General features: G+C 56.9%; 3 protein-coding genes across 4 annotated transcripts in view; 2 read left to right on the top strand and 1 right to left on the bottom strand.

Moving 5' to 3' along the window:
* The first annotated feature begins 6,231 nt into the window (after window positions 1-6,231).
* Window positions 6,232-11,703, top strand: CCDC63 (coiled-coil domain containing 63). 2 transcript variants are annotated; one of them, XM_084539250.1, is made up of 9 exons: window positions 6,232-6,483; window positions 6,625-6,814; window positions 7,871-7,990; window positions 8,443-8,624; window positions 8,965-9,146; window positions 9,606-9,826; window positions 10,250-10,324; window positions 10,641-10,833; window positions 11,155-11,703. In XM_084539250.1, exons 1-9 carry the CDS (start codon window positions 6,458-6,460, stop codon window positions 11,496-11,498), a joined length of 1,533 nt encoding a protein of 510 aa, XP_084395376.1. In that variant the 5' UTR covers window positions 6,232-6,457; the 3' UTR covers window positions 11,499-11,703. The 2 variants fall into 2 exon arrangements, with proteins under 2 accessions (XP_084395376.1, XP_084395377.1); XM_084539251.1 differs by lacking the exons at window positions 6,232-6,483; window positions 6,625-6,814 and adding an exon at window positions 7,693-7,775.
* A 714-nt stretch (window positions 11,704-12,417) lies between these two features.
* MYL2 (myosin light chain 2) lies at window positions 12,418-15,852 on the bottom strand. Its single transcript, XM_084491501.1, has 7 exons — window positions 15,771-15,852; window positions 14,781-14,870; window positions 14,525-14,600; window positions 13,907-14,011; window positions 13,247-13,322; window positions 13,117-13,165; window positions 12,418-12,690 (listed from the first exon to the last, which is right to left on the bottom strand). Exons 1-7 carry the CDS (start codon window positions 15,771-15,773, stop codon window positions 12,592-12,594), a joined length of 498 nt encoding a protein of 165 aa, XP_084347627.1. The 5' UTR covers window positions 15,774-15,852; the 3' UTR covers window positions 12,418-12,591.
* A 4,449-nt stretch (window positions 15,853-20,301) lies between these two features.
* The window catches only part of CUX2 (cut like homeobox 2), a 58,017-nt gene continuing 52,993 nt past the window's right edge, over window positions 20,302-25,325 (top strand). The window contains exons 1-2 of the mRNA XM_084491485.1: window positions 20,302-22,157; window positions 22,701-22,890. Of these exons, the coding sequence (XP_084347611.1) occupies window positions 22,789-22,890 (102 nt within the window). The 5' untranslated portion in view covers window positions 20,302-22,157; window positions 22,701-22,788. The remainder of the gene's footprint in view (window positions 22,158-22,700; window positions 22,891-25,325) is intronic.

Here is a 25,325-nt window from a genome sequence, read left to right on the forward strand (position 1 = left end):
GCTCCTGCAGGACCTGCTGCCACCGTGGCTCCTGCTGCTCATGGGTGATAAAACCAGGAGCATCTCCTGGGGGAGACTCATCCTGCCCAGCACAGACCCCGGTGGTCCTGCTCTGCGAGGGGGGTGCTGCCTCCTGGGGCTGTGAAATGCCAGGGGCCACCTGGATCTGTCTTCTTTCTTCCTCCTCTCTGCACACAGGCAAGCTGAGCAGAAGCAGGAACAAATCCTGGTCCCCCAGTTCCACACCAGCACTGGTGCAGCAGCCCCAAATCCAGCGTCAGTGTGGGCAGGTCCTGAGCCAGCATCAGCACCTCTTGGGTCGGGAGAGGGGCGGTGAAATGCTGCACACCCCTATTTCTGAGGGCTGCACTTGTCCTGTTGCCATTTCTCCCTCGTTCTCAGCCCCTGATGGAGCCATGTGGCCACTGATGGAGCCATGTGGCCACTGATGGAGCTCTGTGGCCACTGGTGGAGCACTGAGGCTTTTTGGAAAGTGGGAGCTCTGACGTGAAGAAGGAGAAGCCTGGCGGTGGAGCTTTCCCTCAAAGACTGCAGGTGCTGGGCAGTGCCAGCAGAGCGAGGAGGATTTTCAGGCCAGGTTTAACCAGGAACTTTGAAGGCTCGAGGAAGCTGCTGGAAGGACGGCTGAAGGATGGGGCATCGGTGATGGAAAAAAGGTTTTTTGGCAGGATGGATCTGCAGGGGAGTTGCCAAGCAACTGGTGCAGCTCTGCTGCCTCCTGCTCCTCTCCTCCCACCCGAGCAGGCTTGGGGTGAATGTGTCCTTGTGTCCCTGTGTCCCTGTGTCCCTGCATCCCTGTGTCCCTGTGCACACGGGGCTGGAGGGTCCCACACACCCAGCCCAGGCGTGGGCAGGTCACTGTCAGCAGCAGGGTGAGAAACCAGCTCTGTCTTCCAACCTGACAGCAACAGGATGAAAAACCATCCCTGTCTTCCAACCCGACTCCAAGCTGTGCAGGTTCCTTCTGAACCAGCCCCACCGATGTGCGCTAACAGAGCAGAACCCAGCCGGGCTCCTCGTAACCCAAATTCCATTAGCATCACCTCTGCATTTCCTTGGGAGCCACTCCAGACTTGCACTAAGAGAAATATTCAGCCCGACCCCTTGGGATTTGCTTAATAAAGCTTTAATTTAGACCAGCTCTTAAGTAACAACCGCCTGTTCCCAAAACCAGCCCATGTCCCTCAAAAAGCCTTGGGCTTGCGACAGGGGGCGCGGAGCAAGGGCTGGCAGGAGGGGAGGCAGCCGACGGCTCCCGTCTTGCAAAAGATCAGCTGCTGAGTGAGCGGCAATAAACAGCAAGCCCAGCCAGCTCGTATAAATGGCAAATGGACCAGACTGTTCAGAACAATCTGTTCCTCCTTCGGGGAAGGGCTGAGGTGCCGGCGGCAGGCTGGGGAAGCGGCTATTCTCCGCGTGCACTGCTCTGAAATATCGCCTCAGAAAAATGGCAGGGCTGAGGCAGGGTAATTACTAGGAGACACGTCCTAAATCAAAGCAGAAGGCTGCAGGAGGCTCTGCCGGGATGGTTTCTCTCCAGCCAGGCTCGTGCTGAAGGAGCCCTGCCTGGCCCCAGCACTGACCTGCTGCTGCTCTTGCCGTGGTTTTCTGCTCCTGCCACGCAGCCACCGTGCCATGCTTGAGCAGGGGCTGCCCTGGTAATCCATGGCTGTCATTTGCCACCTTTTGGCCATGCTAATGCCTCGTGCTGCCACCTATTTACACGGGCTTTAACATCACCGAGCCAGAAGGAAAGCAGTCGGTGCCCCCTGGGATGCTCAAACCTCTCCCGTAAAGCCGAGGTCTGGGAGACAAAAAGGTCTGGGACTGTCCCAAAAAAAAAAACCATGCCAGGCAGGAGCAGGGCTGTGGTTCCTCCAGGCAGGTTCACCCTGGTGTCCTGCTTTTCCTGGGGTTTGGGGGTCCCCCAAGATCCTTTCCTTCCATGCCCATACCCTACCCAGCAATGGAGCAGTCGTCATTTGATTTTGAAAATACAATACAATAAAATAAGAGAAACCGAATGCAGATGGTGCGGAACACCCAAGCAGCAGTTTAATTAATTGCCTTTAAATGTTAATTCAAAATAGTTTCCCTGAGTGATCTTATATAGGCCATTCCTCAGTCGCCTTAAGCCACTTCCAGAGCACGCTCAACTAATAACGTGTTCTTAGTCCTGATCCGGAGCACTGCACGGGATGGTAATCAGCAGTGATTAATTGGAAATAGCTCTTCTAAACCAGGCTGTACCCGCTGCCTGCTCCCAGGCTGCCTGGCTCGGCCCTGAGCTGACACAGAGCCACGAGGATGGGCAGGGAAGGGGCTTCCCTTTCTGACCCCACAGCGATGTCCTGCCCATCTTCCTAGTGCTCTCCAGCTGGTTCTGGCATCGAGGATTTCCAAATCTGCTGATGGACTTCTCTGGGGAGACCTGCGAGGTCACGGGGGGAATTTATGAGGCTGAGGGTTTGCCGTAGCCGAATGTCCCACCGGCATTTCCGAGCTCTTGCAGTGAGCATCCCACCCCCGAGCAGCACTGCCTCCTGCTCGGGTTTTGTGCTGCAAAAACAGCTGTGGCCCTCCAAAGCAGTTAAGGGATCAGCAGCCCTGCTGAGAACCTTGCTTGGTACAGCTTTGCCTACATCACAGCAAAAAAAAAAATCCCTGCAGAGAGCCTGGGGCCTGGGCAGGCAGGATCCCAAGCGACAGCAGCTTCTGCAAACCGCCCTGTGCTTGGCCCCCTGATGCCTCTCCTCTCCCATTGCTGCAGCTAAAATTTCCTGCAGCGTGTGAGCGCTTGCTGTGCTGCCGGTTTGACCCAAGGGCAGTGAAATTTTCAGAGGGCTTTCATGGCTTTCAGAGGTGGCTCAGGCAGCGTGTCCACTGCTGTTTTTATTCCGTGTTTGCCCACCTGCGGCAGCAGCCCCTGCGCAGCAATTTGGCTTGGCAGCCCCTGCAGCCGGAGACATCTGTAATTCAGCACGGCCGCCGAAAGCAAATCCCTGCTGTTAGGCTTCGTGGAGGGGCTGAGCCTGCGGGGGGGAGAGAGCTTTGCTTTTCCAAAGTCAAGTCTCGGGGAAATCGCTCCTAAAATCACCCTATAAGAGCACGGAGGAATGTCACGAGGGAGTCGGCTCGCTGCTGGAAGCCGCGTTTCGCCTGGTGTCAGCACTTCGGAAGAAGCCCATCTGCAGGAAATGCTGGTGACCGTTTCCTCCGAGCGGAGAGGGATGCCAGCTGTGCAGCCTCCTCTCCCCTCACTTCACACCAATTCCTCTCCAAACCTGGGGCCGTGTGCCCGCGCAGGGACCTCTCCCTCCCGTCCTGCTACCTACGTGACATTTGGGCAGGATTCACCTTGTGTGAATGAATTCGGGACTTTTTCAGCCTGGTTTTGTCATGGGGCTTCTGGCCGAGATCCCGTGCTGCTTTAGCAATGCCAGCATCCTCCTGGTCCTCCCAGTGCTGCTGCTGGGAGTTTATGATTTAATACAGGCTTTTTTTTTTTTTTGGGGGGGGGATAAGAAAGTTTTGACAGTTCCATATATAACCCTCTGACTCACAGATCTCATGTGTCAAACACCGAAGATGGGTTAAGTAGAATTAAGTTCTGGATTTGTTATAAATAGGGATTAAGTAACACGAATATATTACATTTGCATGAAAATGCGGGCCTGATCCTGCAGCTCACCCCAGAGATTTTCCCTGGCCTTGTAGGGCCGCCCGCAGGCAGGTGGGCTCAGACCAGAACCAACCCAGCCTGGCAGCCCCCACAGCCCCCATTTCCCCGGACCGTGTGAAACGGGGAAATCTGTGTAAATATCACCGAAATCAGGAAGGATTCACGCTGGCTGCACAGGTGAGAATACGGCCCCAGAAACAGCTCCAGCAGGCTTAATTAGACACCAAATCTGCAGCTGAAGGAATAATTTCTCCACGTCAGTTAATGCTAAATGCAACTATTAAGTCAGGGAAGGTGGGTTAAAAGGAAAATTGCTCCAAAAGTTACTTTTCTTTGGCTTTTTCCAGAAGACAGAGGTTCGTTGAGTTCAGAAGCTACAGCTGATCTCGTCCTGCTCTAATTATCATTCTTCTCAGCCACAGCCTGGAGGTCCGGCCAGACAACGAAGTCACGCTCCTTCAGAGGAGTCTGACAGCGAGCATTGTTTGGGTGAAAACAGTTCCCTTTAGTAAAAAGAACACTTCTGCAAGCAGTGTGACAGATACAGACTCTACCAAATCAGATTCCTCCTCGGTAGTTTAATTTACTGACTCGCTCGTGGCTAAACAATTGAGAAGTGGTCCATCGAGAAGGACCACGAGGATGGATGATGTTTTGGGGCTGTGTTTTGAGGCTGGACAAGGCCACGCCAAGGGAAACCAGGCTCTCTAGGACAGCTTTTGAGGCACTCAGAGGTGTTGTTTCTGGGAAAATAATGCCTACCCCTGCAGCTCTGCCTTTGTGCTGAACCAGAGGTTTGGCTCTGCTGAGGGTGAAGGGAAGCCAGCTGGAGAGAAGGGAGCTGCAGTACTACGTGGTCCAAGCCACTGAGACCACGTGAGTGAGGATCTGATCCCCGAGAGGTTGTCCTTATCATCCTTCAGAGGTGTCTGTCATGTAGAAACAGCACAAAAAACTCAACGAGCTTTCCCTGGACCCAGGGTGGCTGCGCAGGCTCGGGTGCCTTCCCAGGGCTGCTCTGCCCTTGGAAGTGATTTTTGTTACCCAATGCCACATTTTGCTCTCTTCTGTAAAAATAATTTCCAGTTAAACGCATCCTCAGAGCCTACCTGCTGGTGAATTAGCCCAGAACTTGGTGGCTGGCTCATTAGCTTATCGAATTTTCCAGGATTAAGGGCAGAAATGCCTGGCTGCAGCCTCTGGTGCCATCTCATGCTTCTGCCCGGGGACCTGAGCCTCACCAAGCAACCCAACCACCCTGGGAAGGAGCTGACCACGCTCTCCAGCTTATAGGGAAGGGATTTTTATGGCTCTTGTGAGTCAGGCTGTGTGCTTCCCTGCACGGAAGGGAGAGGAGCAGGCGTGAATACTGAATTTGTCCCCTGCATGGGCTGTCCCCAAGGCTGTGTCCCTGGGGTCCTTCCCCAGGTGTGTTGGCAGTGGGAGCTGTTGGGCTCTTTTGGCAGGGGGTACCTCTGCCTTGGTGAGGTGGCGGCTGCTGCCTCTCCAAGCAAAACTGGAAAAGAAAATCAGGAGGAAAGCCCAGGGAACTGCTGGGGATGGCCAGGCTCCAGGTGCTGCTCTCTGGTCCGAGCGAAAAGCTTCGAAGTCCCAGGTAATGGGACAAAATCAAATGCTGCAGGGGGAAGCAGAACAGGTGAAGGAAAGTTTCTGCCTGCTGTGGTCATATAATCAAGAAGACAGCAGAGCACATGCCTCAGGGCTGCTTTCAGGGAGGGTTTCCAAACCATCCACCTTGCTGGGGTCCCCGTGTGGTCCCCAGCCATGCTCCGGTACGGCGATGCCGCCGCGGCAACCAGGCCAGCACCGGTTCCAGGAGGCCCAGGACCTGCTGCTGGCCCTCCCCACTCCGTGCTGGGTCTCATCCTTCCCACTGGGAGCGAGGGATTTTCCCCAGGAAAACCCCAACTGCTGCCTCAGCCCCGGAGAGGAACCGCAGAGCCCTGTGGCACGGTGAGCAGCGACCGCTCCGGGTGGAGCATCGGGGGGGACAGGGGAGCACCCATGGGTGTCTGCCACAGCTGGGGGGTGAGGGATGGAGGATCAGCCCTTGTGCCCTCCTTTGCTGCAGCCCTAACCCTAACCCTAACCCTAACCCTAACCCTAACCCTAACCCTAACCCTAACACCCTAACCCTAACCCTGACCCTAACCCTAACCCTAACCCTAACCCTAACCCTAACCCTAACCCTAACCCTAACACCCTAACCCTAACCCTGACCCTGACCCTAACCCTAACTGTCCCTGTCCCCAGATTTCATTTCCCCCCTTTGAAACCAGGCTGGTCCCCAGGAAGGCTCCCTCGTCCCATGCCGAGGAATCTGCAGGGTGAACAGTGGAGTTAGACGGGAAAAATGAAGAGCTCAAAGGTAAAAACTGAAGCACAGTGGACTTAGCCCTGAAGACGATCAGAAATACTCACACAGCCCTCCTGGCTCAGGGCTCTGGGTGGCAACGAATACATTAGGAGGAAACAGCAGGGGTGTGCCACACTGCTGGAGGTGTGGTGGCATTAATCTGTGTCCAGACAAGCTGCAGTGGCCAAGATTTATTTTTTTATTTTATTTTATTTTTATTTTTTCTTTTTCTGTAACAGCTGAGGGGGTCCGGGTTGAGGCACACGCTCTCGGACTTCACTGTGAAGGAGAGGGAATGTCGCGTCGAGGCAGAGTTTGGCAGACTGCAGAAGCAGTTTCGGATCTCAGCGGAGAAGAGGAAATGTTTCGGTGCCAACATGAGGCAGCAAATACACGCCCAGGAGTGAGCACAACCCCACCGGGCTCCGTGGGGTTCATGCTGGGATCTCCGGGAGGCCCCGGTGCTGGGCTGAGAGGGGTGAGGACCTGCCCCAGCACTGCAGGAGGGACGTGCTTCATGCCTTTTGTCACCCTTTTTCTGCAGGAAAGAAATAGAGTCGCTGAAGGAAGAACACAGAGGGATGTCGCTAATACTGAGCCAGATCAACTCCCTGAGAAACGTGATGCAGGATAACAGAAATCGTACGGAGCTCAAGTGCCTCTTGCAGACCAAGGATCAGTACGACTGCCTGATCAGAGACAGAAAAGCCCTGCTAGCTGAGCAGGACAGCCAGGTAAGAGTGAATGGCTCCCTGGCCGAGCACAATACAGCAGAGCAGAGCCATGGAATGAATTTACTCCAGTCTGTACAAAGCATTTAATTTAGGCCCTGGAATATAAAGCTGCCCCTGCACAAAGGAGACAGGACAGGACGAGTGGATACAGCCAGGCTCCCATTCGAGTCAGCAGCACTGGTGGGAGGCTGAGGTCCAGCTCCTGTCCTTGGTGTCCCTCCGGTGTCTGCAGCTCCCCTGGGATGGTCACACAACACCCCTGTGCTTTCCCCTTGACTTCTTCTGACCCTGAAAAAGAGGCAAAAAAGAATGGAAGGGCTGGTTGAGCAAAATCTGGGAAGCCCTACAGCTTCTCCGAAGCACAGCCTGCTTTGGTTTGGTCAACACTGGGTGAGGGGCAAGGGAAAAATACAGTGCTACAGAAGTGACAGGTTGCTGCAGCCCCCTGCCCTGAGCATGTTCCCTGTGGCAGAAGCCAGGGAAGCAGATTTAGAGCTGCTGGAGATGCTGCAGAGCTTTCCACAACGGGGTTAGCTTTCAGTTCAGGACTTCAGGATTTTGTGGCTGAGTCACAGCTCTCCCACCTGCCCCCGGCTTCATTGTTCTCCAGCTCCTTCGTTCGCCGTGGGGATTTATTTCTGCTGGCAGCTCTCCAGTTCTGGCAAACATTTTCCTCCGCTCCTTCCCAGGGAGGACTGCACAGATCGCTGCGTGGCCAGCAAGGGAACCACTACCAAAAATCTCTCCTCATTGCCTCTTCCACCTTGCAAGGGGTGTTGCTGTGCCTTGTTCAGCACCTGCTGAATTTCCCTCTGGAGGCAGCTTCATTTCCTTGGTGACATGAGAAGAAAGTGGTTCCTAGTCACAGTCTGTGTTTCTGCATGTGCAGAGTGGGATCCTTTGGGACTGTAGCTGCTTCCATAACTGTGAGCTCATTAATGACATGGTTGCTGTAGCTCAGGTCAGCAGAGGGTATTTTCTTTGGCTGAGCGTCCTGACAAGAATCCAGAATGCAGGGGTGGAGATTATGGATTTATTTTCTCTGTGTGTGTGCAGATCCTGGAGCTGCAAAAAAAGATTGTGAGGCAAAACGTGATAGCAACGAAGGTGAAGCAAGCAAACAGTAGCAAGTGGCTGCAAAACCAGATTCAGACCCTGGAGATGCGTCTGAACAATGTAAGCAAACATTTTGCAAAGCTTTGGACACGACGTGCGGGGCTGTGCTGGGGCCTGCGTGCAAAAAGCTTCTTGATCAGGACAAAGGGTAATGGTACAGATGCATTTGGTTCATATGAACTATATGAAGGACTCGGCTCCTTCCCCTGGCCTGAATAATCCCAGAATATCTCAAAGGCTCCTTCAAGCTCGGTGACCCAAATGTAGCACGTGTTCCCAGCCAAGAAGCCCAAAGGTCTGCACCTGTTTAGTGATAAAACCGAGCTGCCCGGAGCCACTTTGCCTTGGACAATGCCAGCTCCAGCTCTCTGCTGAGATCATCCTTGGGAGGAGAACAATGCAGGGCCTGCTTCAGATCTCTTGTGCCCTGTCTGTCCTAGCCCTGGTCAAGGTCTTTCAGCACAGACCCAGCCCTGCGCCAGCCACAAACCTTTTTGCTTCCCTCTCCCCAGGTCACCGTCCGTTTTGACACCATCCTGACTGTCAATAACAGGCTCCGAGAAGAGATCGAAAACCTTCGGATCCAGAAAGCCGTCCTGGACAACTTCTACGCCAAGCTCCGTAAGCATCTGGACCAGCAGAAGAACAGGATGGACGCCGCCGTGGAGCAGTCCACGCAGGCATACGAGCAGCGGTGCGCGGCCTCGCGAGCCCTCTGCGGCCAGGGCAATTTCTGTGACTGGTGTCAGGGAGGAGACGGGTTACAGCTGCTCTTCTCTAGGACTGGGAGCTGTCTAAGGGCTAGGGGTCTCTGTGAAGGGAGATTCATACTGCCAGGGTGTTGTTTATTCCATCTACCCCAGACATTTTTTGGGATGGGGGCACTGCCCCTGCTTGGGAACCAGAGGTCGATCAGCTGCGGTCTGAGTGACCCGGCTGCAATAAGTTGGGTCAGGAATACAAATCCTCATACCCTTGCTTTTACAGGTGATTTCCACCTGTTCACGGTGTAACTTGCTGCTCTCCACGTGCAGGGTGGAGGCTCTGGCGAGGATTTCAGCCATGAACGAAAGGCACAGCAAAGACACCGTCCAGTACAACATCGAGATGCAGGAGCGGGAGCGCATCCGCGACCAGGAGAACAAGCTGAAAACCTTCGTGCTTGCCAAGTTCACAGATCGCTCTGAACTGGAGGAAGAGGCCAAAAAGAAAGAAGGTAGCACAGGAGAGAAGCCACCTGTGACTGAAACCACAAACCAGGGGTCTGCAGGGTGGAAGGGGGCTGCTTGCAGCAGCTCATAGCGCTGCAGCCCAAAGGCATCTCCCCTCCTTCTTCACCATCCTCAGGGCAGGGAAGTTCAGGGGAATGCTCCCAGCCCCAAACGAGGTAAAAAGGATGAAGAGTGATATATGAGCACTGTGTGTCTTGGTTTCCCCAGCTTTAGGTCTTTTTTTTTCCTCCTAGAGGGTGTTCGTGCTGTGTTTGCCCCATTCCTTTGCAGACTGTGAGCTCCCTGCTTAATTTCCTGGGGAAATTAGAAATTTGAAGAGCTCGTTGCCCCTCCAGCACTGCTCCCCCTTTGTCCCAGGCTCGCTGCCAAACCACTCCAGACTCATAGGCAAAAACCCTGCCGGTGGGGTCATGCATGGCTCGGCTTCTCTGTTTCCTCCTCAGCCTTGAAGGCAGCCCAGAAGGCAAAGAAGAGGCAAGGAGAGAGCTTCGAGAGCCGGGAGGTGGCTTACAAGCGGCTGCTGGAGCTGGCAGAGAACGGGGACATCGACCAGCTGGTGAACGGGTTCATTGAAAAGGAAGGGAAGAACTTTGCCTACTTCAGCTACGCCACCGAGCTGAACAATGAGATGGAGAAGCTGCAGCAGAGGATCAAGGACCTGCAGGTCTGTTCCAGTCCTGCTCCGAGGCCCTTCATGGCTGCTTTGGAAAACACTTGGGGCTGGGGTGGGTTTTGTCATCCTCTGCTTGTCCAGCATCACACCAGGGCCTGGCTCACAAGGGTGTGCTCAGGAGAAAGCAAAGGGCAGCCAAAAATACAACTCCAGCAGGCTGAAACCTGCCTGTTCCGAGCTAAAACTGTCTCAATGCTGCCACCGTGCACCCAGCAAAAATATTGCAAAAGAAAAGAGCTCCAGGAGAGCCAAGAGCTGCCTCAGCTGTGTGCAGGGCTGGCTGGAACAAGAAATTCTGCTTGTTGTGGGTTGTCCCTGCTCCCAGGGCACAGGATGGTCTCCAGTCCCTGTTGTGCAGTATGTTGGGCAGTTGGCCACTAACCCTACCCTCTCCGTGTGCTTGTGTTTATACAGGACGAAATCACGCTCTTCACAACCGACCAGGACACTGCAGAGAGCAGCAGCCTTCATGTCCTGAAGGAGCTGGAGGTAGGACGGTTGGGTTTTGCCCCTGCGAGGACAGCAGGCTGTCCTGGCACATGTCCTAGGGGGACTGGTCCTGTCAATGCTGCTCTGGGAAACGGCTGGAGAAGCATAGGAAGAAAAGGGCTCCTGTCAGACCTTGTCTTTCAAAGCCTGGGGCCTCGTCTGTGGCATAGGGAGCTTGGGATCCCCTTCACGGGGCCTTTCCCCTACAGTGATGGAGCATCCCACAGCCCCTCCTGGGATGTCTCCAGTGTCCATACTGGGGTGGTGCGAGAGAGGAGGGGGCTCTTGTGACACCTAGCAGAGCCTTTGCTGGTAGGACAAGCTAAGCCACACGACCGAGAAAGCCAACGAGTACGAAGAGAGATGCAAAGAGAGCAGCAAGGTCCTGGGCCGACTCAAATCTGCCATGGAGATCCTGTTCAAAGAAATCGACTGCGATGACACGAAGATCAAGGAGCAGCTTGGCGATAACGGGCAGATCACGGACCTGAACCTGATGCAGTTTTTCGGTGGGTTGGGGCTGCCCCGCCATGCAGTGTGTGCCTTGTATGTCCACTTTTCCTTGAATTTTTTCAATTTTCAGCTGTTTTTTCCCCCCCGACCTCTCACGTGTGCGTGTCCCCTGCTGAGTGTGAATTTGGGATGTCAAATTCCCTGCCAATTCAGGAGCCAACCTGGCTGCATAAAGGCAGCCAGGGGTCCCCAAGCCCTTGTCTAGTCTCTGGGTATGGGATCCAGCCTTGGGATCTGACGACACCACCTGAGGGAAATCTTGATGGGGGAACCCCATTTCTTGGCGCTCTCCTTCATCTCCCTATACTCCCTCCCAGCTCTTGTGGAGAAGAAGACCAACGAGCTCCTGCTGAAGGAGTCCATCCTGATCTATCTTGAGGCTGACGGCTCGCTGACATCCCAGACCTTCACCAACCCACTGCTGGGCGGCACCGAGCTGCTGCAGGGCATGGACCCAGCCCGCATCTGCCCACAGCCCCCCACCATGGAGGGCGCTGCCGACGCCACTGACGCCTGTGAGTATGCGGGGCAGAGGAGGAGGGACTACGGCCGTGCCGTCAGCCAATCCACAACATCCTCCTGGTGGCCCAGCCAATCCCAGCTGGCGCCTCTGCCGCCTGACCAATCGAGGCCGGCCCGCCCCGCCCCGGCAGGTATATAAGCGCCGTGGGGCGGTGCGTGAGGGTGGCGGCCATTTTCTCGGGCAGTTGAGGCACCGCTGGACCATGCGCAGCTGCGTGAGCTGGTTCTCCAGAGCTGCGAGAGGAAGCGGGGCAGTGCCAGCAGCACGGGCAAGAGGGCGAGAAACGACCTCCAGGCGTGAGAGCCCGGTGGTGCTGGAGTAAATAAAGAGTCTTGTCCCCAAACTCTGTGCCTGTGCAGTGTCTGTCTTCCCCTCTGGAAGGAACCCAATGCCTCCCGCGGGCTCCCAAAGCTCTGCGGGTGATATTTCAGCAGCGTTTCACCCGCGGCTGGGGGTGGGAGCAGCTGCTGTCCTGCAGCCCACTGCTCTGGCAGCATCAGGGCAGGGCGGGCAGCGTGTGCTGAGGGGGAGCAGAGGCTGGGTCTGGTTCTCCTCACTGCAAAACCCGACATGGTTCGGTCATGGGGGGGTTCTGGGTCACTGTGTGGCTCCTAGAAGGGTGAGGGACATCTCTGGTGACCAGCAATAGGACCTGAGGGAACGGTGTGAAGCTGTGAGGGACAGGGGCAGAGTGGATCTTAGGAGAAGGTTCTTCAGCAAGAGGGTGGTCGGGTGCTGGGACAGGCTCCCCAGGTTCAAGAAGTATTTGGACAATGCTCTCAGACACATGGGCTGATTTTTGGGTGGTCCCGTGTGGAGCCAGGAGTTGGATTCAATGATCCTTGTGGGTCCCTTCCAACTCAAGACATTCCAGGAGCATGGGGAGGAGAGGGGAGCTCAGAGCAGCTCCTTATCCTGCACCATGCACGCTCCGAGGAGCCTGGGGAGGGTACAGGGGACTTGGGGGATGATCCCACTTGCTGGGTGTTCCTGAGAGGGCACAGCATCCTTCCAGCTCTCTCCACACCCCCGTCACACCGCACAGACACACCATACATCCAGGCAAACCCCAAAACGCACTTTATTGTGGGTGCTGTTCAGCGCTCTTTTCCCCACAATGAGCAAATCTCCGTCATGGAGAAGACCAGGGAGAGGGGCGAAGGGACCCCTGGTGTGACCTGGAGAGAGGTGATCCCGCAGAGCCGACCCCAGCACTGGCCATGAGCACGGCTTAGTCCTTCTCTTCTCCATGTGTAATGACATGGACGAGGTTTTTGTAATCGAGGTTGCCAGAGACGTCTGGAGGGAAGGCAGCGAACATCTGGTCAACCTGCCAAGAAAAAGGGTGGAGAGGCGGCACGAGAGGGGTTTGTGGCTGCGGCTGATGGTTTGCACAAGCTGTAGTGTGGCTTCAGGGCCGGTCTCCATCCCACAGCTGTGCTGACCAAGGGAATGAGAGAGGCAAAGAAGCCCCAGCTCTCTCATGCCCTGCTGTGGGGTGAGAGGTGGCTTCTGGAAGGACGTCATTGCTTGCTTTAATGGGATTTCATGGAAATTTGACTTTGCCTGCCCTGCCCTTCAGCCGTGTACCTCTCACACGGGAAACTGAGGTGTGAGCAGATCCCGAATTGGGCAGTGGGACCCAGCAGGGAAAGGGAAGAAGACCCAGCACCAACCCAGCTCAATTCAACCCCCTGGGCACAGGCAGGGATTTTTTGGTGTGTGGGGCTGGCGGAGGGGTGGCAGGGACACATACCTCTTCCTGGGAAAACCTCTCGCCCTGCGTCATCAGCATTTCTTTGATGCTGCAAACGAGAGATTGAGGTGAGCAGCGGGCATGTTTTGGGGTGAGCCCTCCATCCCCCCCTGAGCAACCCTGCACTCACTAGGCGGATTTCAGCCCTTTGCCCTCCGGATCAAACACCTTGAATGCGTTCAGGATCGTCTCCTCCGGGTCGGCACCTGAGGGTGACACGGCCGTGACCATTGGAAGCAGTGGAAGAAGCAGCCAGGTGGAGCCTCCTGCTTCCCAAATCCCTGCTTTCCCCTGGGAAACACTGTGGGATTTGGGAACTGGGGGGGCTCTGCTGGAAAGCTGACATCCTGCCCCCCTAAATCCCTCCAGCCCTCTTGTGTTGGTCAGGATCCCCTGACACGGCGAGGAGCAGACAGACGCGTGGTCACGGTGTGCCCACCAAGCAGGCTGCGTCGCCTCCGCCCCGGCATCCGGCGCTTATCTAATCTTTTGGGTGTATTTATAGAGCTCCAGGAGGAGGCCCTTGGGGCCGCAGAGCCTCCAGGAGATCCGGGGGAAGGCTGCATGCCTCAGCTGGTGTAAATGATAGGGGCTGCAGCCAGGCAGGGGCCGTTGGTGCCACCTTTGGTGCTGCAGGCACTGCAGGACCTGTCCCCTCTTTCTGTGGGGACAAGGACATCACAGCTGCATGCTCGTTGTAAATGGACGGGGAAACTGAGGCACGGAGAGTGCCAGGTGGGACAGGACATTGAGTGTGAGCCCACCCCCGGCTCCCTGGGCACCCTCTCACCCTTGAGTTTCTCCCCGAACATGGTGAGGAACACGGTGAAGTTGATGGGGCCGGGCGCCTCCTTTATCATCTCGTCGATCTCCTCGTTTTTCACATTCAGGCGCCCTAGGGGAGAGCGGTGCTGGTGAAGGACACCCACGGGAGACTTTTTCTGGGGGAAAAAGCGGGGCATTCCCCTGCCCCACTGCCCCACGGATCAGTCTGGGTCCTCATCAGAGGTTTTTGGTCAAAGCCACTGTTTCTATGGGTCCTCCTGGCCCTGCTGACCCTGTCACTGCTGTCATGATCAGGCCAGAGGGAGCTGTACCCAGACAGCTCTGATTGTTGGGAATGAAGGGGACTGAAAACCCACATCCCTTTACCTGATTCGGGTGATCTTTGGGATTCCCCACAGGTCCTGCAAATCGCCCTCACACCCAAAAACCCAGGGGTGCTGCCGGCTGGCAACACCCAGGTGCTGCTTGGCAGTGGGGAACAAAGGGAACATTTGGCTGGGGATCATCCAGGGCCAGGTTCTCTCAGTTAATGGGGGCTGAATGGGGGCTCCTGGCTGGTTTCTCACTTTTCAGGTCTCCCATCGGAGCTTCTGGGGAGGGGATGTTCCTACAGGGGGCTCACCGAGCGCAGCAAACGTGTCTCTCAGATCTGCCTTGTCGATGAAGCCGTCCCGGTTCTGGTCCATGATGGTGAAGGCCTGGGAGCAGAGGAGGAGGGCTGGGGGTCATCACCCAGCCAGGGAACAATCCTGTCCCCTGCCCCCTGGGGTGATGGCTCTCGTTGCGGACCAGCTGTCACCGAGCTGAGAGCACGCAGGAAGGAGCTGAAGGTCACATCGCATCGAGGCCCCTCGGTCACTGCCACCAAATCCACCTACCTCTTTGAATTCCTGGATCTGGGCCTGCTCGAACATGGAGAAGACGTTGGAATTAGCACCCTCGATCCTCTTCTTGGCTTTCTTGGGTGCCTGCGGGGTTCAAGCACGTCTCAGGAACTCGCTGCCTTTTTATGGTGTGGAATAAAAGCCTGAAACTACCCGGTGCTTAGCCACAAGTCCTTCACGGTAGCTCCGGGCTTTAATCCCTGGGTGCTCGGTGGTTTTCCCCCTGCATTGCTCAGGAGCTGGGGGGCCCTGAGATGCTGCAGAGCTGTAAGAGTCCTGCTTCAAGCACAACTCCCTCTTTGCTTTCCTGATGAGTTTTGCCAAATAGGTCAGAGCAAAGAGGAATCGCTTTCCCAGGAAAGGCAGCAGTGGGTGAACTGGCTGGGATCTGCCCAGGTGCGGGCTCAGGAGCATGCGGTAATTTTTAGGTGCCTCCTGACTGCTCTGGGCCTTTCATTAAGAAGAAAGCACTCATTAACACGTTTGCTTATTAAAAAATCGACCTCCTCCTTTGCAGGGGTTTGAGACAACCAGAAATGGCTTGGCTGGTCTTTTAAGGAGATGAGGACAGAGTCGCTCCCTGCCCGACCCTGCTGGCCTGCCGAGCATCCCCTCCCTGTGGTCACGCACACCCCTGCAGCTTTCCCCCTCCCCAAATGAGATTTTGCCAAGAGGGAACAGAGCAGGAGGGATTCGGGGGGCAGAGCTGCCCTTCCCCTTGCTGCCTAGAGGAAGGGAAGGAGAAAAGCTGTCGGCTGCACCCCAAAGGAGCCCGCCCCAGTGAGAAAACTCTGCTGGCTGCAGCTGACGTGGGAAGCACCCCTCGTCCCTCTCCTCTCCCCGCTGATCCCCGCAGGATGCTGCCGATGCTCATCCCCTCGACGGGGCAGAAAGGATCCTCGGATCCCCACCGCCTCCACCTCTCCCTGCCCCTTGGGGCCATCCCAGTGCTGAGCCAACACCACGGTTTTTGCCCCTGCTCACCATGGCTTCGCTTCGGGTGCTGGCGGTGCCGCAGGAGGAACCTCAGAGGCAGTCCCTCCTCTCCCCCCAGGGCCGAAACAATAAATACGGCTCGCTCCGGGCTAAAAATAGCCCCCTGCCCACTTTTGGCTGTAATAGGTAAACCAGCCGCCCCCAACCCTCTTGTCGCTGACTTTTTCTCTCTGCCTCCTTCTCTAATCTGGAATAGCAGCTTGTTGTTGTCACTGCCTGGCGTGACATGCGAGACACGGAGGCTCTCAAGGTTAGCGGGGTGCCGGGAGGCCCCACAGCTCCCACCCTGGGATGCTGACCCGCTGGAGCTCACACGGGGACCGGTCCCACTTGTGTTTGTCACTCGGGGAGGGCAGGGGCTCTGCTTTTCCCCTCTGCTGGGCTCTTTTGGGGGATTTAGCCCAGGGAACGAGGCTCAGCGCTGTGCTCCCGTGCCCTGTTGGTGTGTCTTCCCTCCGAGGGACATTTGTTTTGGGGTGGAAAGCTGCTGAGGTCCCCTTGCTGCTCACAATGGAAGGACCACCTTGGCTACAGCCCCCCATGCCCAGGGGATGGGGATATTTCTGCCAAAATTGGGGGTTTCGTGCCTCGTTAATGCATCTGCATGGCAAAACCTGACCCTGCTTGGCAGCTAAAGAAGGAACAACGGGGCCCGATCATTTGTGATGCCCAAAAGCAGCAAGAACAGCTGCCCGGCCACCCAATGTCTCCATCTGGAGGGGGCCATCCCTGCCACCCTGCCACCTTGTCACCCTGCCACCCTATCACCCTGTGACCCTATCACCCTGACACCCTGCCAGCCGAGACGCAGCGCCCATCCCAAAAGGGTCAGGATGAGGCTGGTGGAGGATGCTGAGCTCCCACAGAGCCAGGCAGGAGGAGCGCAGGGCTCCTGGCTGTGTCCCCCCTCCAGGGCACCTGTCCCTTGCTGAAGCCAAACACTTGCTCAGCCCCGATCCCACAACCCATTAACTTTCCCCATCCCAGCCGCTGGCAGCTCGGGGCCTTGCCGGGTGGCAGGGATGTTTTGCCTTCGGTATTTTTAGGCATGCTGAGGCTCGTGGGAGGGCTGGGACACGGCTGGGAACAAAAGGGACTCTGAAAGAGGATCCCAGAGCTGCAGGCTCTGCCCAGACACTGCCCTTGTTCCCCAGAGGGTGTGAATGCCACCGCTGATCCCTGGCACTCACCCTTCCGATCCGCTCCAGCAGCAATCATCTGGGCTGGATGAGGCTTCAGCTGAGGCTGAGATGGATTTCAGGGCGGGTTTTTGGGGTCTGTCTGAACCAAAAGGCAGAGGAGAGAGTGGAGAGGGGCAGAGCTGGGTGAGGAGCATCCCAGGGCATGCAGGCACAGCTGGGATGAGTGGGATCAATCCCGGCATGGGCGATCCCTCCCCTGCCAACTTGAGCTGAATCCATCGGCCAGCCGAGCCCAATTACCTTAATTTGTGGCATTAAGGAAAAATCCATAAGCATCAGGGAAGTGATGCGCAGTGGTGTAACGGGACCGCTTGCCTGCGGAGCCTCCAGCACCGCTTGGGTGCTGCCTGTCCCCTGCTCTGCATCCCTGCTGGGGCATCCCTGGTCAGCCCCAGAGCCGTGGAGAGATCCCAAAATATATTTGGGGTGTGTGTGGGAAGCACCTTTTGTGCCTGCCCAGCCTGGAAGAGGCCAGACCTGATTGGGACAGATAAGGGACATGCTGGGGGGGGGTACCAAAGGGTGGCAGGGGGCTTCGAAGGGACGCTGCAGGCACGGGGGCTGAGCACAGCACAAAAACCCTGGCTGGGGACGGGGTGCAGATGGCTGGGCATGCTTCTGCCGTGATTTGTAAGACGGTGCATCTGCTCCGCTGCTCACTTCTCGCTGCCAAGCGTCCTCCTCTGCGCTGCACGGGCCTCATCCTGCCCCTCCAGCAGGGAGCAGGGTCCTGCCTGGGGATGGAGCCGGCTCCGGGCACCTCTGTTCCTTCCCCTGCTGTGGGTATTGGGGGATTTACCATGAAAAAAATGAGTCTTTTAAATATATATGTACATGCATTTATACATACGGAGCTGTGTAGTGAACAAAAGAGCCACGGGAAAGTGGTTGCAGCCTGCGAATGGGTGTCGGGGAATAATGCACCTATCTGTGCCATGGCAAAATCAAGCATCGTCCCTGCTTATCTGCAAAGGAGCCTGTGTTTGACATGAAAAAGCCTTGCTAATTAATAGGACGGCCCCTCTTGAGCTCGATAAAAAATGGAGTCAAAAGGATTTGATTAACCCCTGCTCCTCGCACGGTGCGAGCTCCTCCTGAGCGAGATGGGTGCCTGCGCCCCGGCCAAGTCCTGCCCGCAGCCGATAACGGGGAGCCCCCGACACCGGGGGAGCCAATTTGGGGGTGCCCAAAGGGTGAGGGCACCCCGGAGCCAGCCCAAGCCCTGCCATCTCGGTTCCCTTGTGGCTATCTTTTGCTCCAAGCGCTGTTTTGTTCCTGCCATCGGATAGATTTGACTAACCTAATACATATGTATACACACCGGTACATTCCCATTCAAACCAATGTAAATTACCTCTGACCAATACGTTTTCCTGGGAAATCAATGCATTTTAACACTGGATAATATTTATGAAATTGAATTTTTCATTGGAGCTAATGCAATTCTCTTCTATTTTATGCATTTTTATTAAACTAATGCATTTTAAATTAAACTGTTGTATATTAACTACAATGGCTGTTGGTACTTACAGTAAAATAATATATGCTCGCCGAAATCAATACATATTCCAAACCCAGGATTTTCCAGTTAACAAGGCTATATCAAATATAACGAATGCTTGTAGCTACTTAATTTGATGCTTATATACACCGCCCGGCATATTTGTTTATTGGTAATGATTGTTTTTAAAGGCGGAGAGCTTATTAAAGGTAGAAAGATGGGGTTTTGTGCAGCCCAGTGCTGCAGCACGGTGGTGGCCACCGCTTGCCTGGTGCTGGCCACCAAAGGGGACGGGGAGAATGGGCTGCGTGTCCCGGTTCTGGCTGGTGACAGAGCCAAGTTGGTGTGCCTCAAAGTGTCCCCATGCCCTTGGCCACCTCCCTGCGTGTTTTGGAGCAGGGCCAAGCAGCCAAAGGTGAGGGGGCCAAGGGCGGACGCCGCTGCGGGTCCCCCCTGGGGATGTGCCCCGCTCCGAGAGCAGGATACGGCCCCAAGAGGAGGCAGCAGCCCCGGCCCCAAAAGCCGTGGCACAGGCAGGGGAAAGCCATAAATAGCAGCACCACACGCCGCGCACACGCCGAATGGCGCCACGGTCGAGATAATTTCAGGCGAAGCAATAAAAGAGGGAAATTAATTAAAGAGCATGTGCTAATTGTAGCGGGAACGCGCCTGGAAATAAGGAGACTTGGCTGAAAGGCGGCCGGCCCCGCTGCGGCGGAGGGGTCCGGGCATGGGAGCTCCGGTGACACCGAGGGCTGAGGCCGGGCACAGCTCAGTGCATGCCACACAGTGCCACCCCCGTGTCCCTGGTGTCCCCCCCATGTCCCTGGTGTCCCCCCCATGTCCCCATCCCCGTGCCCCCCGTGTCCCCAGCGGTGTCACAGCCTCACCCTTTACCTGTGTCGCTTCTCACCCCCAATCTGGGCAGCCGTGTCCCCCCCGCTGTCCCCTGTGTGTCCTCCCCCCCCGTGTGTCCCCCCCTTGTCCCCCTCCCCGTGTCCCGGTCCCTGTCCGCGCTGCGGGGCGCGGTGGCCGCCAGGTGTCGCCGGTGTAACGGGAGCGGGGAGGGGGCTGCGCGGAGAGGGAGGGGAGGGGACGGGGAGAGGGCAGGGACGGGGGAGGGAGGGAGGGAGAGGGATGGGGAGAGGGAGAGGAGAGGGGCAGGGAGAGGGGGAGGAAGGAAGAGGGATATGGAGAGGGGGAGGAGGAAGGGAGAGGGATGGGGAGAGGTAGAAAAGGAGAGGGGCAGGGAGAGGGTGAGGAGGAAAGGAGAGGGGCAGGGACAGGGGGGAGGAAGGGAGAGGGGCAGGGAGAGGATGAGGAGGAGAGGGACAGCGAGAAGGTAAGGAGGAAGGGAGAGGGGCAGGGAGAGGGAGAGGGGCAGGGAGAGGATGAGGAGGAGAGTGGTAAGGGGAAGGGCAGGGAGGGGAGTAAGGGGAGAGGTAGGGAAGAAAGGGGGTAAGAAGGAGAGGGGCAGGCTGCGGGGAGAGGGCAGCTGGCCACGAAGCAGGGGGAATCACCTCCAGCAGCGGGCTGCCACGCCATCAAGCAACAGCTTAAATCATTTGACGTGGCACTGGGGGCACTGGAAGCACTGGTTTGGCTCGGTGCGGGTCCCTGCGTCCCCCTGCCCGCCCTGGGGATGAAGCACTCGCTGCCCCCGTCGCCTGATGGGGCCGGATCGCCGCACAAAGGACTTATCGGGGGGATCACAAACGACAGGAAGGCGAGAATAAATTAACGCCTGAAATGGGAGCGTGCTGAAATCCAACATTTTTTTTTTATTTTTTTATTATTATTGTTTTTAAGTACGCAGAAAATCTCCTGCCATATTTTAATTAAAAGCCTTTCAGAAGAGGAGGCGAGGGGCTGCCATTTACAACGGGCTATTGTCAGGCGCACAAAGCGAGCCGTTCTGGAGACAAACTGATTTATTAACCTGCGCCCCGCGGCGCTGCCCGGGCCGGGGGGGCCAGGAGAGGCAGGGGGGCGGCAGGGCCGGGTCCCCTCGCTGTCCCCGGGGTGCCCGAGGTGGCTGGGGACACGCTGCTGGCCTCGGGGCGCAGCCCCTCTCCTCTTCGAGGAGTGAGTTATGAATGATTTGGCTGAACAGAAACATTCCTTTGAAGCCCACAATTGAGTTTGCTCGCCGAAGACGCCGCGCTGGTTTTTACTCCTGATGGATGAGCGGGCTCCTCCGTGCCCTCAGAGGGAGCGCGGTGGGCACGGATCAGCTCTGCGGGCACAGGGGAGGGTCCCCTCGCCCAGCACCCGTCTCTGCTGGTGTCCTGTAGTGGGTAACCAAAACCTGTGAGAGGCCCTGGGTGCCTCTGTTGTGGTGTTGGTGCCATCGGGGTCATGGGTTCAGTGTGGAGTTTGCCCTCGTGGACAAGAGCTCGCTGGTCCTCTCGCGGCCCAGCACCAGGGGCTGGTGGCAGCCCTGGTGAGGGGCCAGCAGTGCAGCCAGGCTCTCCTTAACACCAACTGTCTCGGCTCCTGCAAATCGTTTTTATTATTTTTTTTTTTGCACTTTGATTTTCTCCTCACTCGCTCCTCTGCCCCGGGGTGTTTTGCGATCGTGGGATTGCAGGCGGCTCCGAGCACGAGAGAGGAGAAGGACCAGATCCTTTCCTCGCCGCTTTTACGCTGCAGGACGGTGCCAAGGTCACGTCTTCTCCTCTCGGACCCCACTCCTGGCTCAGGAGGGAAAAAAAAAGGAGCGAGAAAAGAGGGACTGGACCTGAGCCATGCCTGTAGGGCAAGCCTGTGGGGCACAGCGTGGGATGTGGTCTGGCCCTACAGCATCTCCTGAGCTCTTTTAGGTGCTCAGGCTCTCGCTGCCAGCTCCTCAGCAGGAATTTATTGCCTGGCCAGGGACGGAGCATCCCTTCTGCTCCCCAAATCTCAGCCAGCAGCGCCGCGACGCCCAGCACCGCCCCGGCCCCATTTCACCCCTGGGTGTGAGGAAAACAAAACGTGAAACCCGGTGTGATCCACACGAAGCTCCTGGTGCGTTCGGTGTGCCCACAGCGGGATTCACACCCAAATTCACCCCCCCTTTCCAGCACCAAACCCTCACGGCGCCTTGAGGGGAGCCTTGAGGGCGGGTAAAGATCCCCCCCACACACAAACACCCCCCGGGGGGGCCAGCTCGGGACCGCCACCTCCCAACTTTCCTCAAGGGGCCCTGCGGCTCCCACCCCCCCGTGAGGAACGGAGCCGTGTGGAGGCGATGCCGGCTGGGCGGGCGGGCTCGGGGCCGGGCCGGGCCGGGCTCGGCGTCTCCCCGGCTTCCGTGCCCCAAGATGGCCGCCGAGGTGGGAGCCGGGTGCCGGGGCCGCTTCGCTGTCCGCCGGCTGCAGGTTGGTGGCGGCGGCGGCCCCCGAGCGCCTCAGCCCCGGCGTGCGGCGGGGAGAAGGGGCGGGCGGCCTCCCCCAGCCCTCCCCCCGCTGCTCCGCCGTCCCCTCCCTCCGCCCGCCCTTCCCCATCGATAGGTATCAGGAATTGATCCCCCGCCGCCGCCGCCGCCTCCACCTCCACCGGCTCCGGCTCCTTCTCCGCCGGCTCCTCCGCTCTTTGTTTCGGTGCCGCCGGGAGCACGGAGGAGGAGGAGGAGAAGCAGAAGCAGAAGCAGCAGCGGGTGGCATGGAGCCACCCGGCCCCCGCCCCAAGGTGACAGAGCCGGCACCGGGTCGGGAAGGGAGAGAAATACGGGGAGGGGGTTTTGGGGGGGCGGCGGCTCCGTGCCCCGCCCCGGCGGGCGGCAAGTTGGGAGGGCGGCGGCTGAACTTTGGGGACAGGCAGACAGACGGACAGACAGACGGACACCCCCCAAAAAAATAAAATAAAACCCTTCCAGGCAGCCCCGCTGCCAAGTTTTGCCCCCCCCCCCCCCCAAAAAAAAAAAAACCTCGACCCCGGAGCCGCAGGTGCCGCCCGGTGGAAGCGACCGGGCAGGGAACGAGGAGGGGGGGGCCCGGAGATTTGGGGAGGGGAGGGGGGGGCTCGGTTCGCGATCGTAGCACAGGGGAAAGAGGAGGAGGAGGAGGAGGAGGAGGAGGAGGAGGAGGAAGAGAGGAGGTGGAGACGTGCCCGGGGCCGGCCGGAGCCCCCCCCCCTGCTCTCCTATTGTTATTGGGGGCTGGAGGAGGCAGCGTGAGCAATCGGGCTGCTCCCCGGGGGCTTTTTTTTTATCCCCCCCCCCACCCCCCTCAGTGTCCCGGTTTGTCGGGAGCGGTGTCGGGGCTCCGAGGTACGGGGCTGGGGTGCGATGTGATCGCCGGGCGAGGCGGCCCCGGGATGGATGCAGCTATCTGGGCGCCGCCGGAGAGCTCCTTTGTGGTTCCGTGCAGGTCACGGTTGCTGGTATCCAGCTGTAGGCTGCCGGAGGGCCGGGAAATTCACGGTAAGTCCCTTTGTTAACGGGAGGGAGGGACGGGGAAACCGGGGAGGGACGAGGGGTTGCTCCCCAACCGGCCGCTTGCCACGGGCACCTACCTGGGTGGCGAGGAGCCCCGGCAATTAACACAATAGCTGCTGCTTGAACAGAGGTGCAGCCGAAAAGGGGGCGAAACCCAACCCCAAAGGTTGGTTTACACGGGTGTTCAAAGGGGTTTTTGGCCCCGCAGGGTGGCCCGGAGTTTAAAAACGCGAGGGGGGGGAGTAAACAAACCTCAAGGCGGTTTAAAGGCTCCGGTGGCGTATCGGCAGTTGGGGCATTTTAATGCGTTTTGGTTTTTAAGCGGCTTTCCGGGCTGCGTCTGCGATAGCCGACCCTAAAAGTAATGCAGGTAGCACGGAGAGCCGGCTCGCCACCGCTGCTGGCTTATGGCATTGTGGTGGGAAAGGGGTTAGGGCTGCGAGCGCCCCGGCTACAAAAGCATCCCTCGGTGCATCACGCCGCTGAGTTTTTGGGTGCAGAACCTGGGATTTAAGGCAAATATCGGCAGCCACTTTGCCATGGGGTCAGCGGAGCGGGGCGGGCGGTGGGGGGCAACTTTGAGTGGCGGGGAGGTGGGCGCTGAGCGGGGACGGCAGCGGTGCTGGTGGGGGACCTGTGTCCAGGCAGCGGTGCTGCCACCTCCCCGGGCTCCCGGTGGGAAAGGTGACCTTGTGCCAGCTTGGCCTGATGCCCTCTATTTAAAAAGAAAAAAAAAAAAAAAAGAAGGGAAACAATCCATTTATTCTTCTTCTGAGAGCTTTTCTTTTTTTTTTTTTTTCTCCTTTCTCCTTTTTTCTTTCTCTTTAATGCATGTGTCTAAGCGGCTCTGCTGGCCTAGGGCTTGCTGGGAATGGCAGAGTTTGAGCAGCCCTGATGAATGGTGGGCATATGTAAAACATGTAGATAATGTGCTCCTCGGTAGCACTTTGATCGAAACGGCATCGAGCCTTTTTACAGCAAATAGTCTCGGAAATGAGAAGAGATAAAATTCTATCAAAGATAATACCAGACATATTTCACTGGGTTATGAGATTGTTTTATTGTGTACATTACTAATGCAGTATTTTTTTACAGCTTTCTTGTGTGTAATAGTCATAACGGGCTCCATACCTTGATTTTTTTTCCCGTGCTTTAATTTGCTCTTGTTTTATTATGTTCGGTTTAGCGCCGTACGGATTACGCACGCCGCATTCCGGATGCTAATCTAACCCACTCCGTGGTAAAACAGCAAAAAAAAAAAAAAAAAAAAAAAGGGAAGAGTTGCGAGCTGCTGATTTGGGATAATAAATACAACGGCAAGTGAGGGGAGAGAGACCTATTATAGCCATCTTTTATAAATGTCTCCACATCTCATTATGCAGATTAGCTCTGGCTACATGGCTCCGGCGTTGGCTTCGTCAAAGGAAACGCTGCTCGCTTTATTCCCTGCAATGCACCCGCTCGCTGCGTGCCCGCGTGGAGGAGCAGACTTGGCGGGGACTTTGGGCAGAAAACTTCGGCGCTGCCCCTGCCGGATCGCGGCGCGCCGGCAGCCTCGCCGCGCGCGCGCTGCGGTGGCTGGCGTCTTCTCCAAGTTTAGGGGGAGGAAAGGGAAAAAAAAAAAAAAAAAAGAAGAAAAAAAAAGATGTGGATGTGATTAAAATATTATAACCTTATGATATTCTGAAGTGCATAAATTTTACATATCAGCTACAGAGGGAGTTTAGACATCCATTAAATGATATGACAGCTTGACTTATCTAAATGTGCTATCATTTAACAATGTGTCAAAATTCTTCTTTATATAGATGACAGCAGTAAATAAGCTATCAGTCCTCTTGGCTGAAGCTTAATTCCTGAAGCTTGGACTGATAAACTTGGCGGCGCTGCTTTGGGCTCCGAGCAGGGGAGCTTCACTTCCTCGCCCCCCCCCCCCCCAGTCCTGCGTGGTTTTGGGGCTATAAAGGAGGGAGCTGTGGGATCTCCTGGGTTCCTCCAGCCTCTCCAGAGCCCTGCTAGCAGCCCCAGGCTCTCTGTGCTGCCAAAACGGTTTCTGTTTGTGCTCCTAGCCCGTCGGAGGCCCGAGTCAAAATTCACCTGGGGTATGGCACATGGGTGCTGGTGGATCTGACCCAGCAATGGGCACCAGTTCCTTGTGGCATGGAGGCAAATCCGTGCTCACCCCGCTTGGCAGAGGTGTCCTCTGCAGCAAGGAGAGCAAGGCGTGGGTGTTGAAGGGTGGGCAGGTGCCAGGGGGCACCGTGCCCAAAGGGCAAAGGGGGGAGCTAGGGCATGGAGAGCCCAAAATGAGCTCGGGGATGGTGCTGGGGGCTGGGGAAGCCCCCGCTGTGTCTCTTCCCCACCACGCTGTGGTTGTGGTGGGTCTGTAGGGTGCTGAGCTGTGTTGTCAAGGGATGGGA

The sequence above is a fragment of the Aythya ferina genome, assembly GCF_964211825.1.
Source record: "Aythya ferina genome assembly, chromosome: 17".
Taxonomy (NCBI): domain Eukaryota; kingdom Metazoa; phylum Chordata; class Aves; order Anseriformes; family Anatidae; genus Aythya; species Aythya ferina.

Coding starts and splice junctions, on each gene's coding strand:
- CCDC63 (XM_084539250.1), top strand. CDS start 6,458: ATGAGGCAGCAAATACACGCCCAGGA. Junction 6,815..7,870: donor TAGCTGAGCAGGACAGCCAG/GTAAGAGTGAAT, acceptor GTGTGTGTGCAG/ATCCTGGAGCTGCAAAAAAA. Junction 9,147..9,605: donor AGAGGCCAAAAAGAAAGAAG/GTAGCACAGGAG, acceptor TTTCCTCCTCAG/CCTTGAAGGCAGCCCAGAAG.
- MYL2 (XM_084491501.1), bottom strand. Junction 13,323..13,906: donor GTTCGGGGAGAAACTCAAGG/GTGAGAGGGTGC, acceptor TGTCACCCTCAG/GTGCCGACCCGGAGGAGACG. Junction 13,166..13,246: donor AAAGGGCTGAAATCCGCCTA/GTGAGTGCAGGG, acceptor TCTCGTTTGCAG/CATCAAAGAAATGCTGATGA.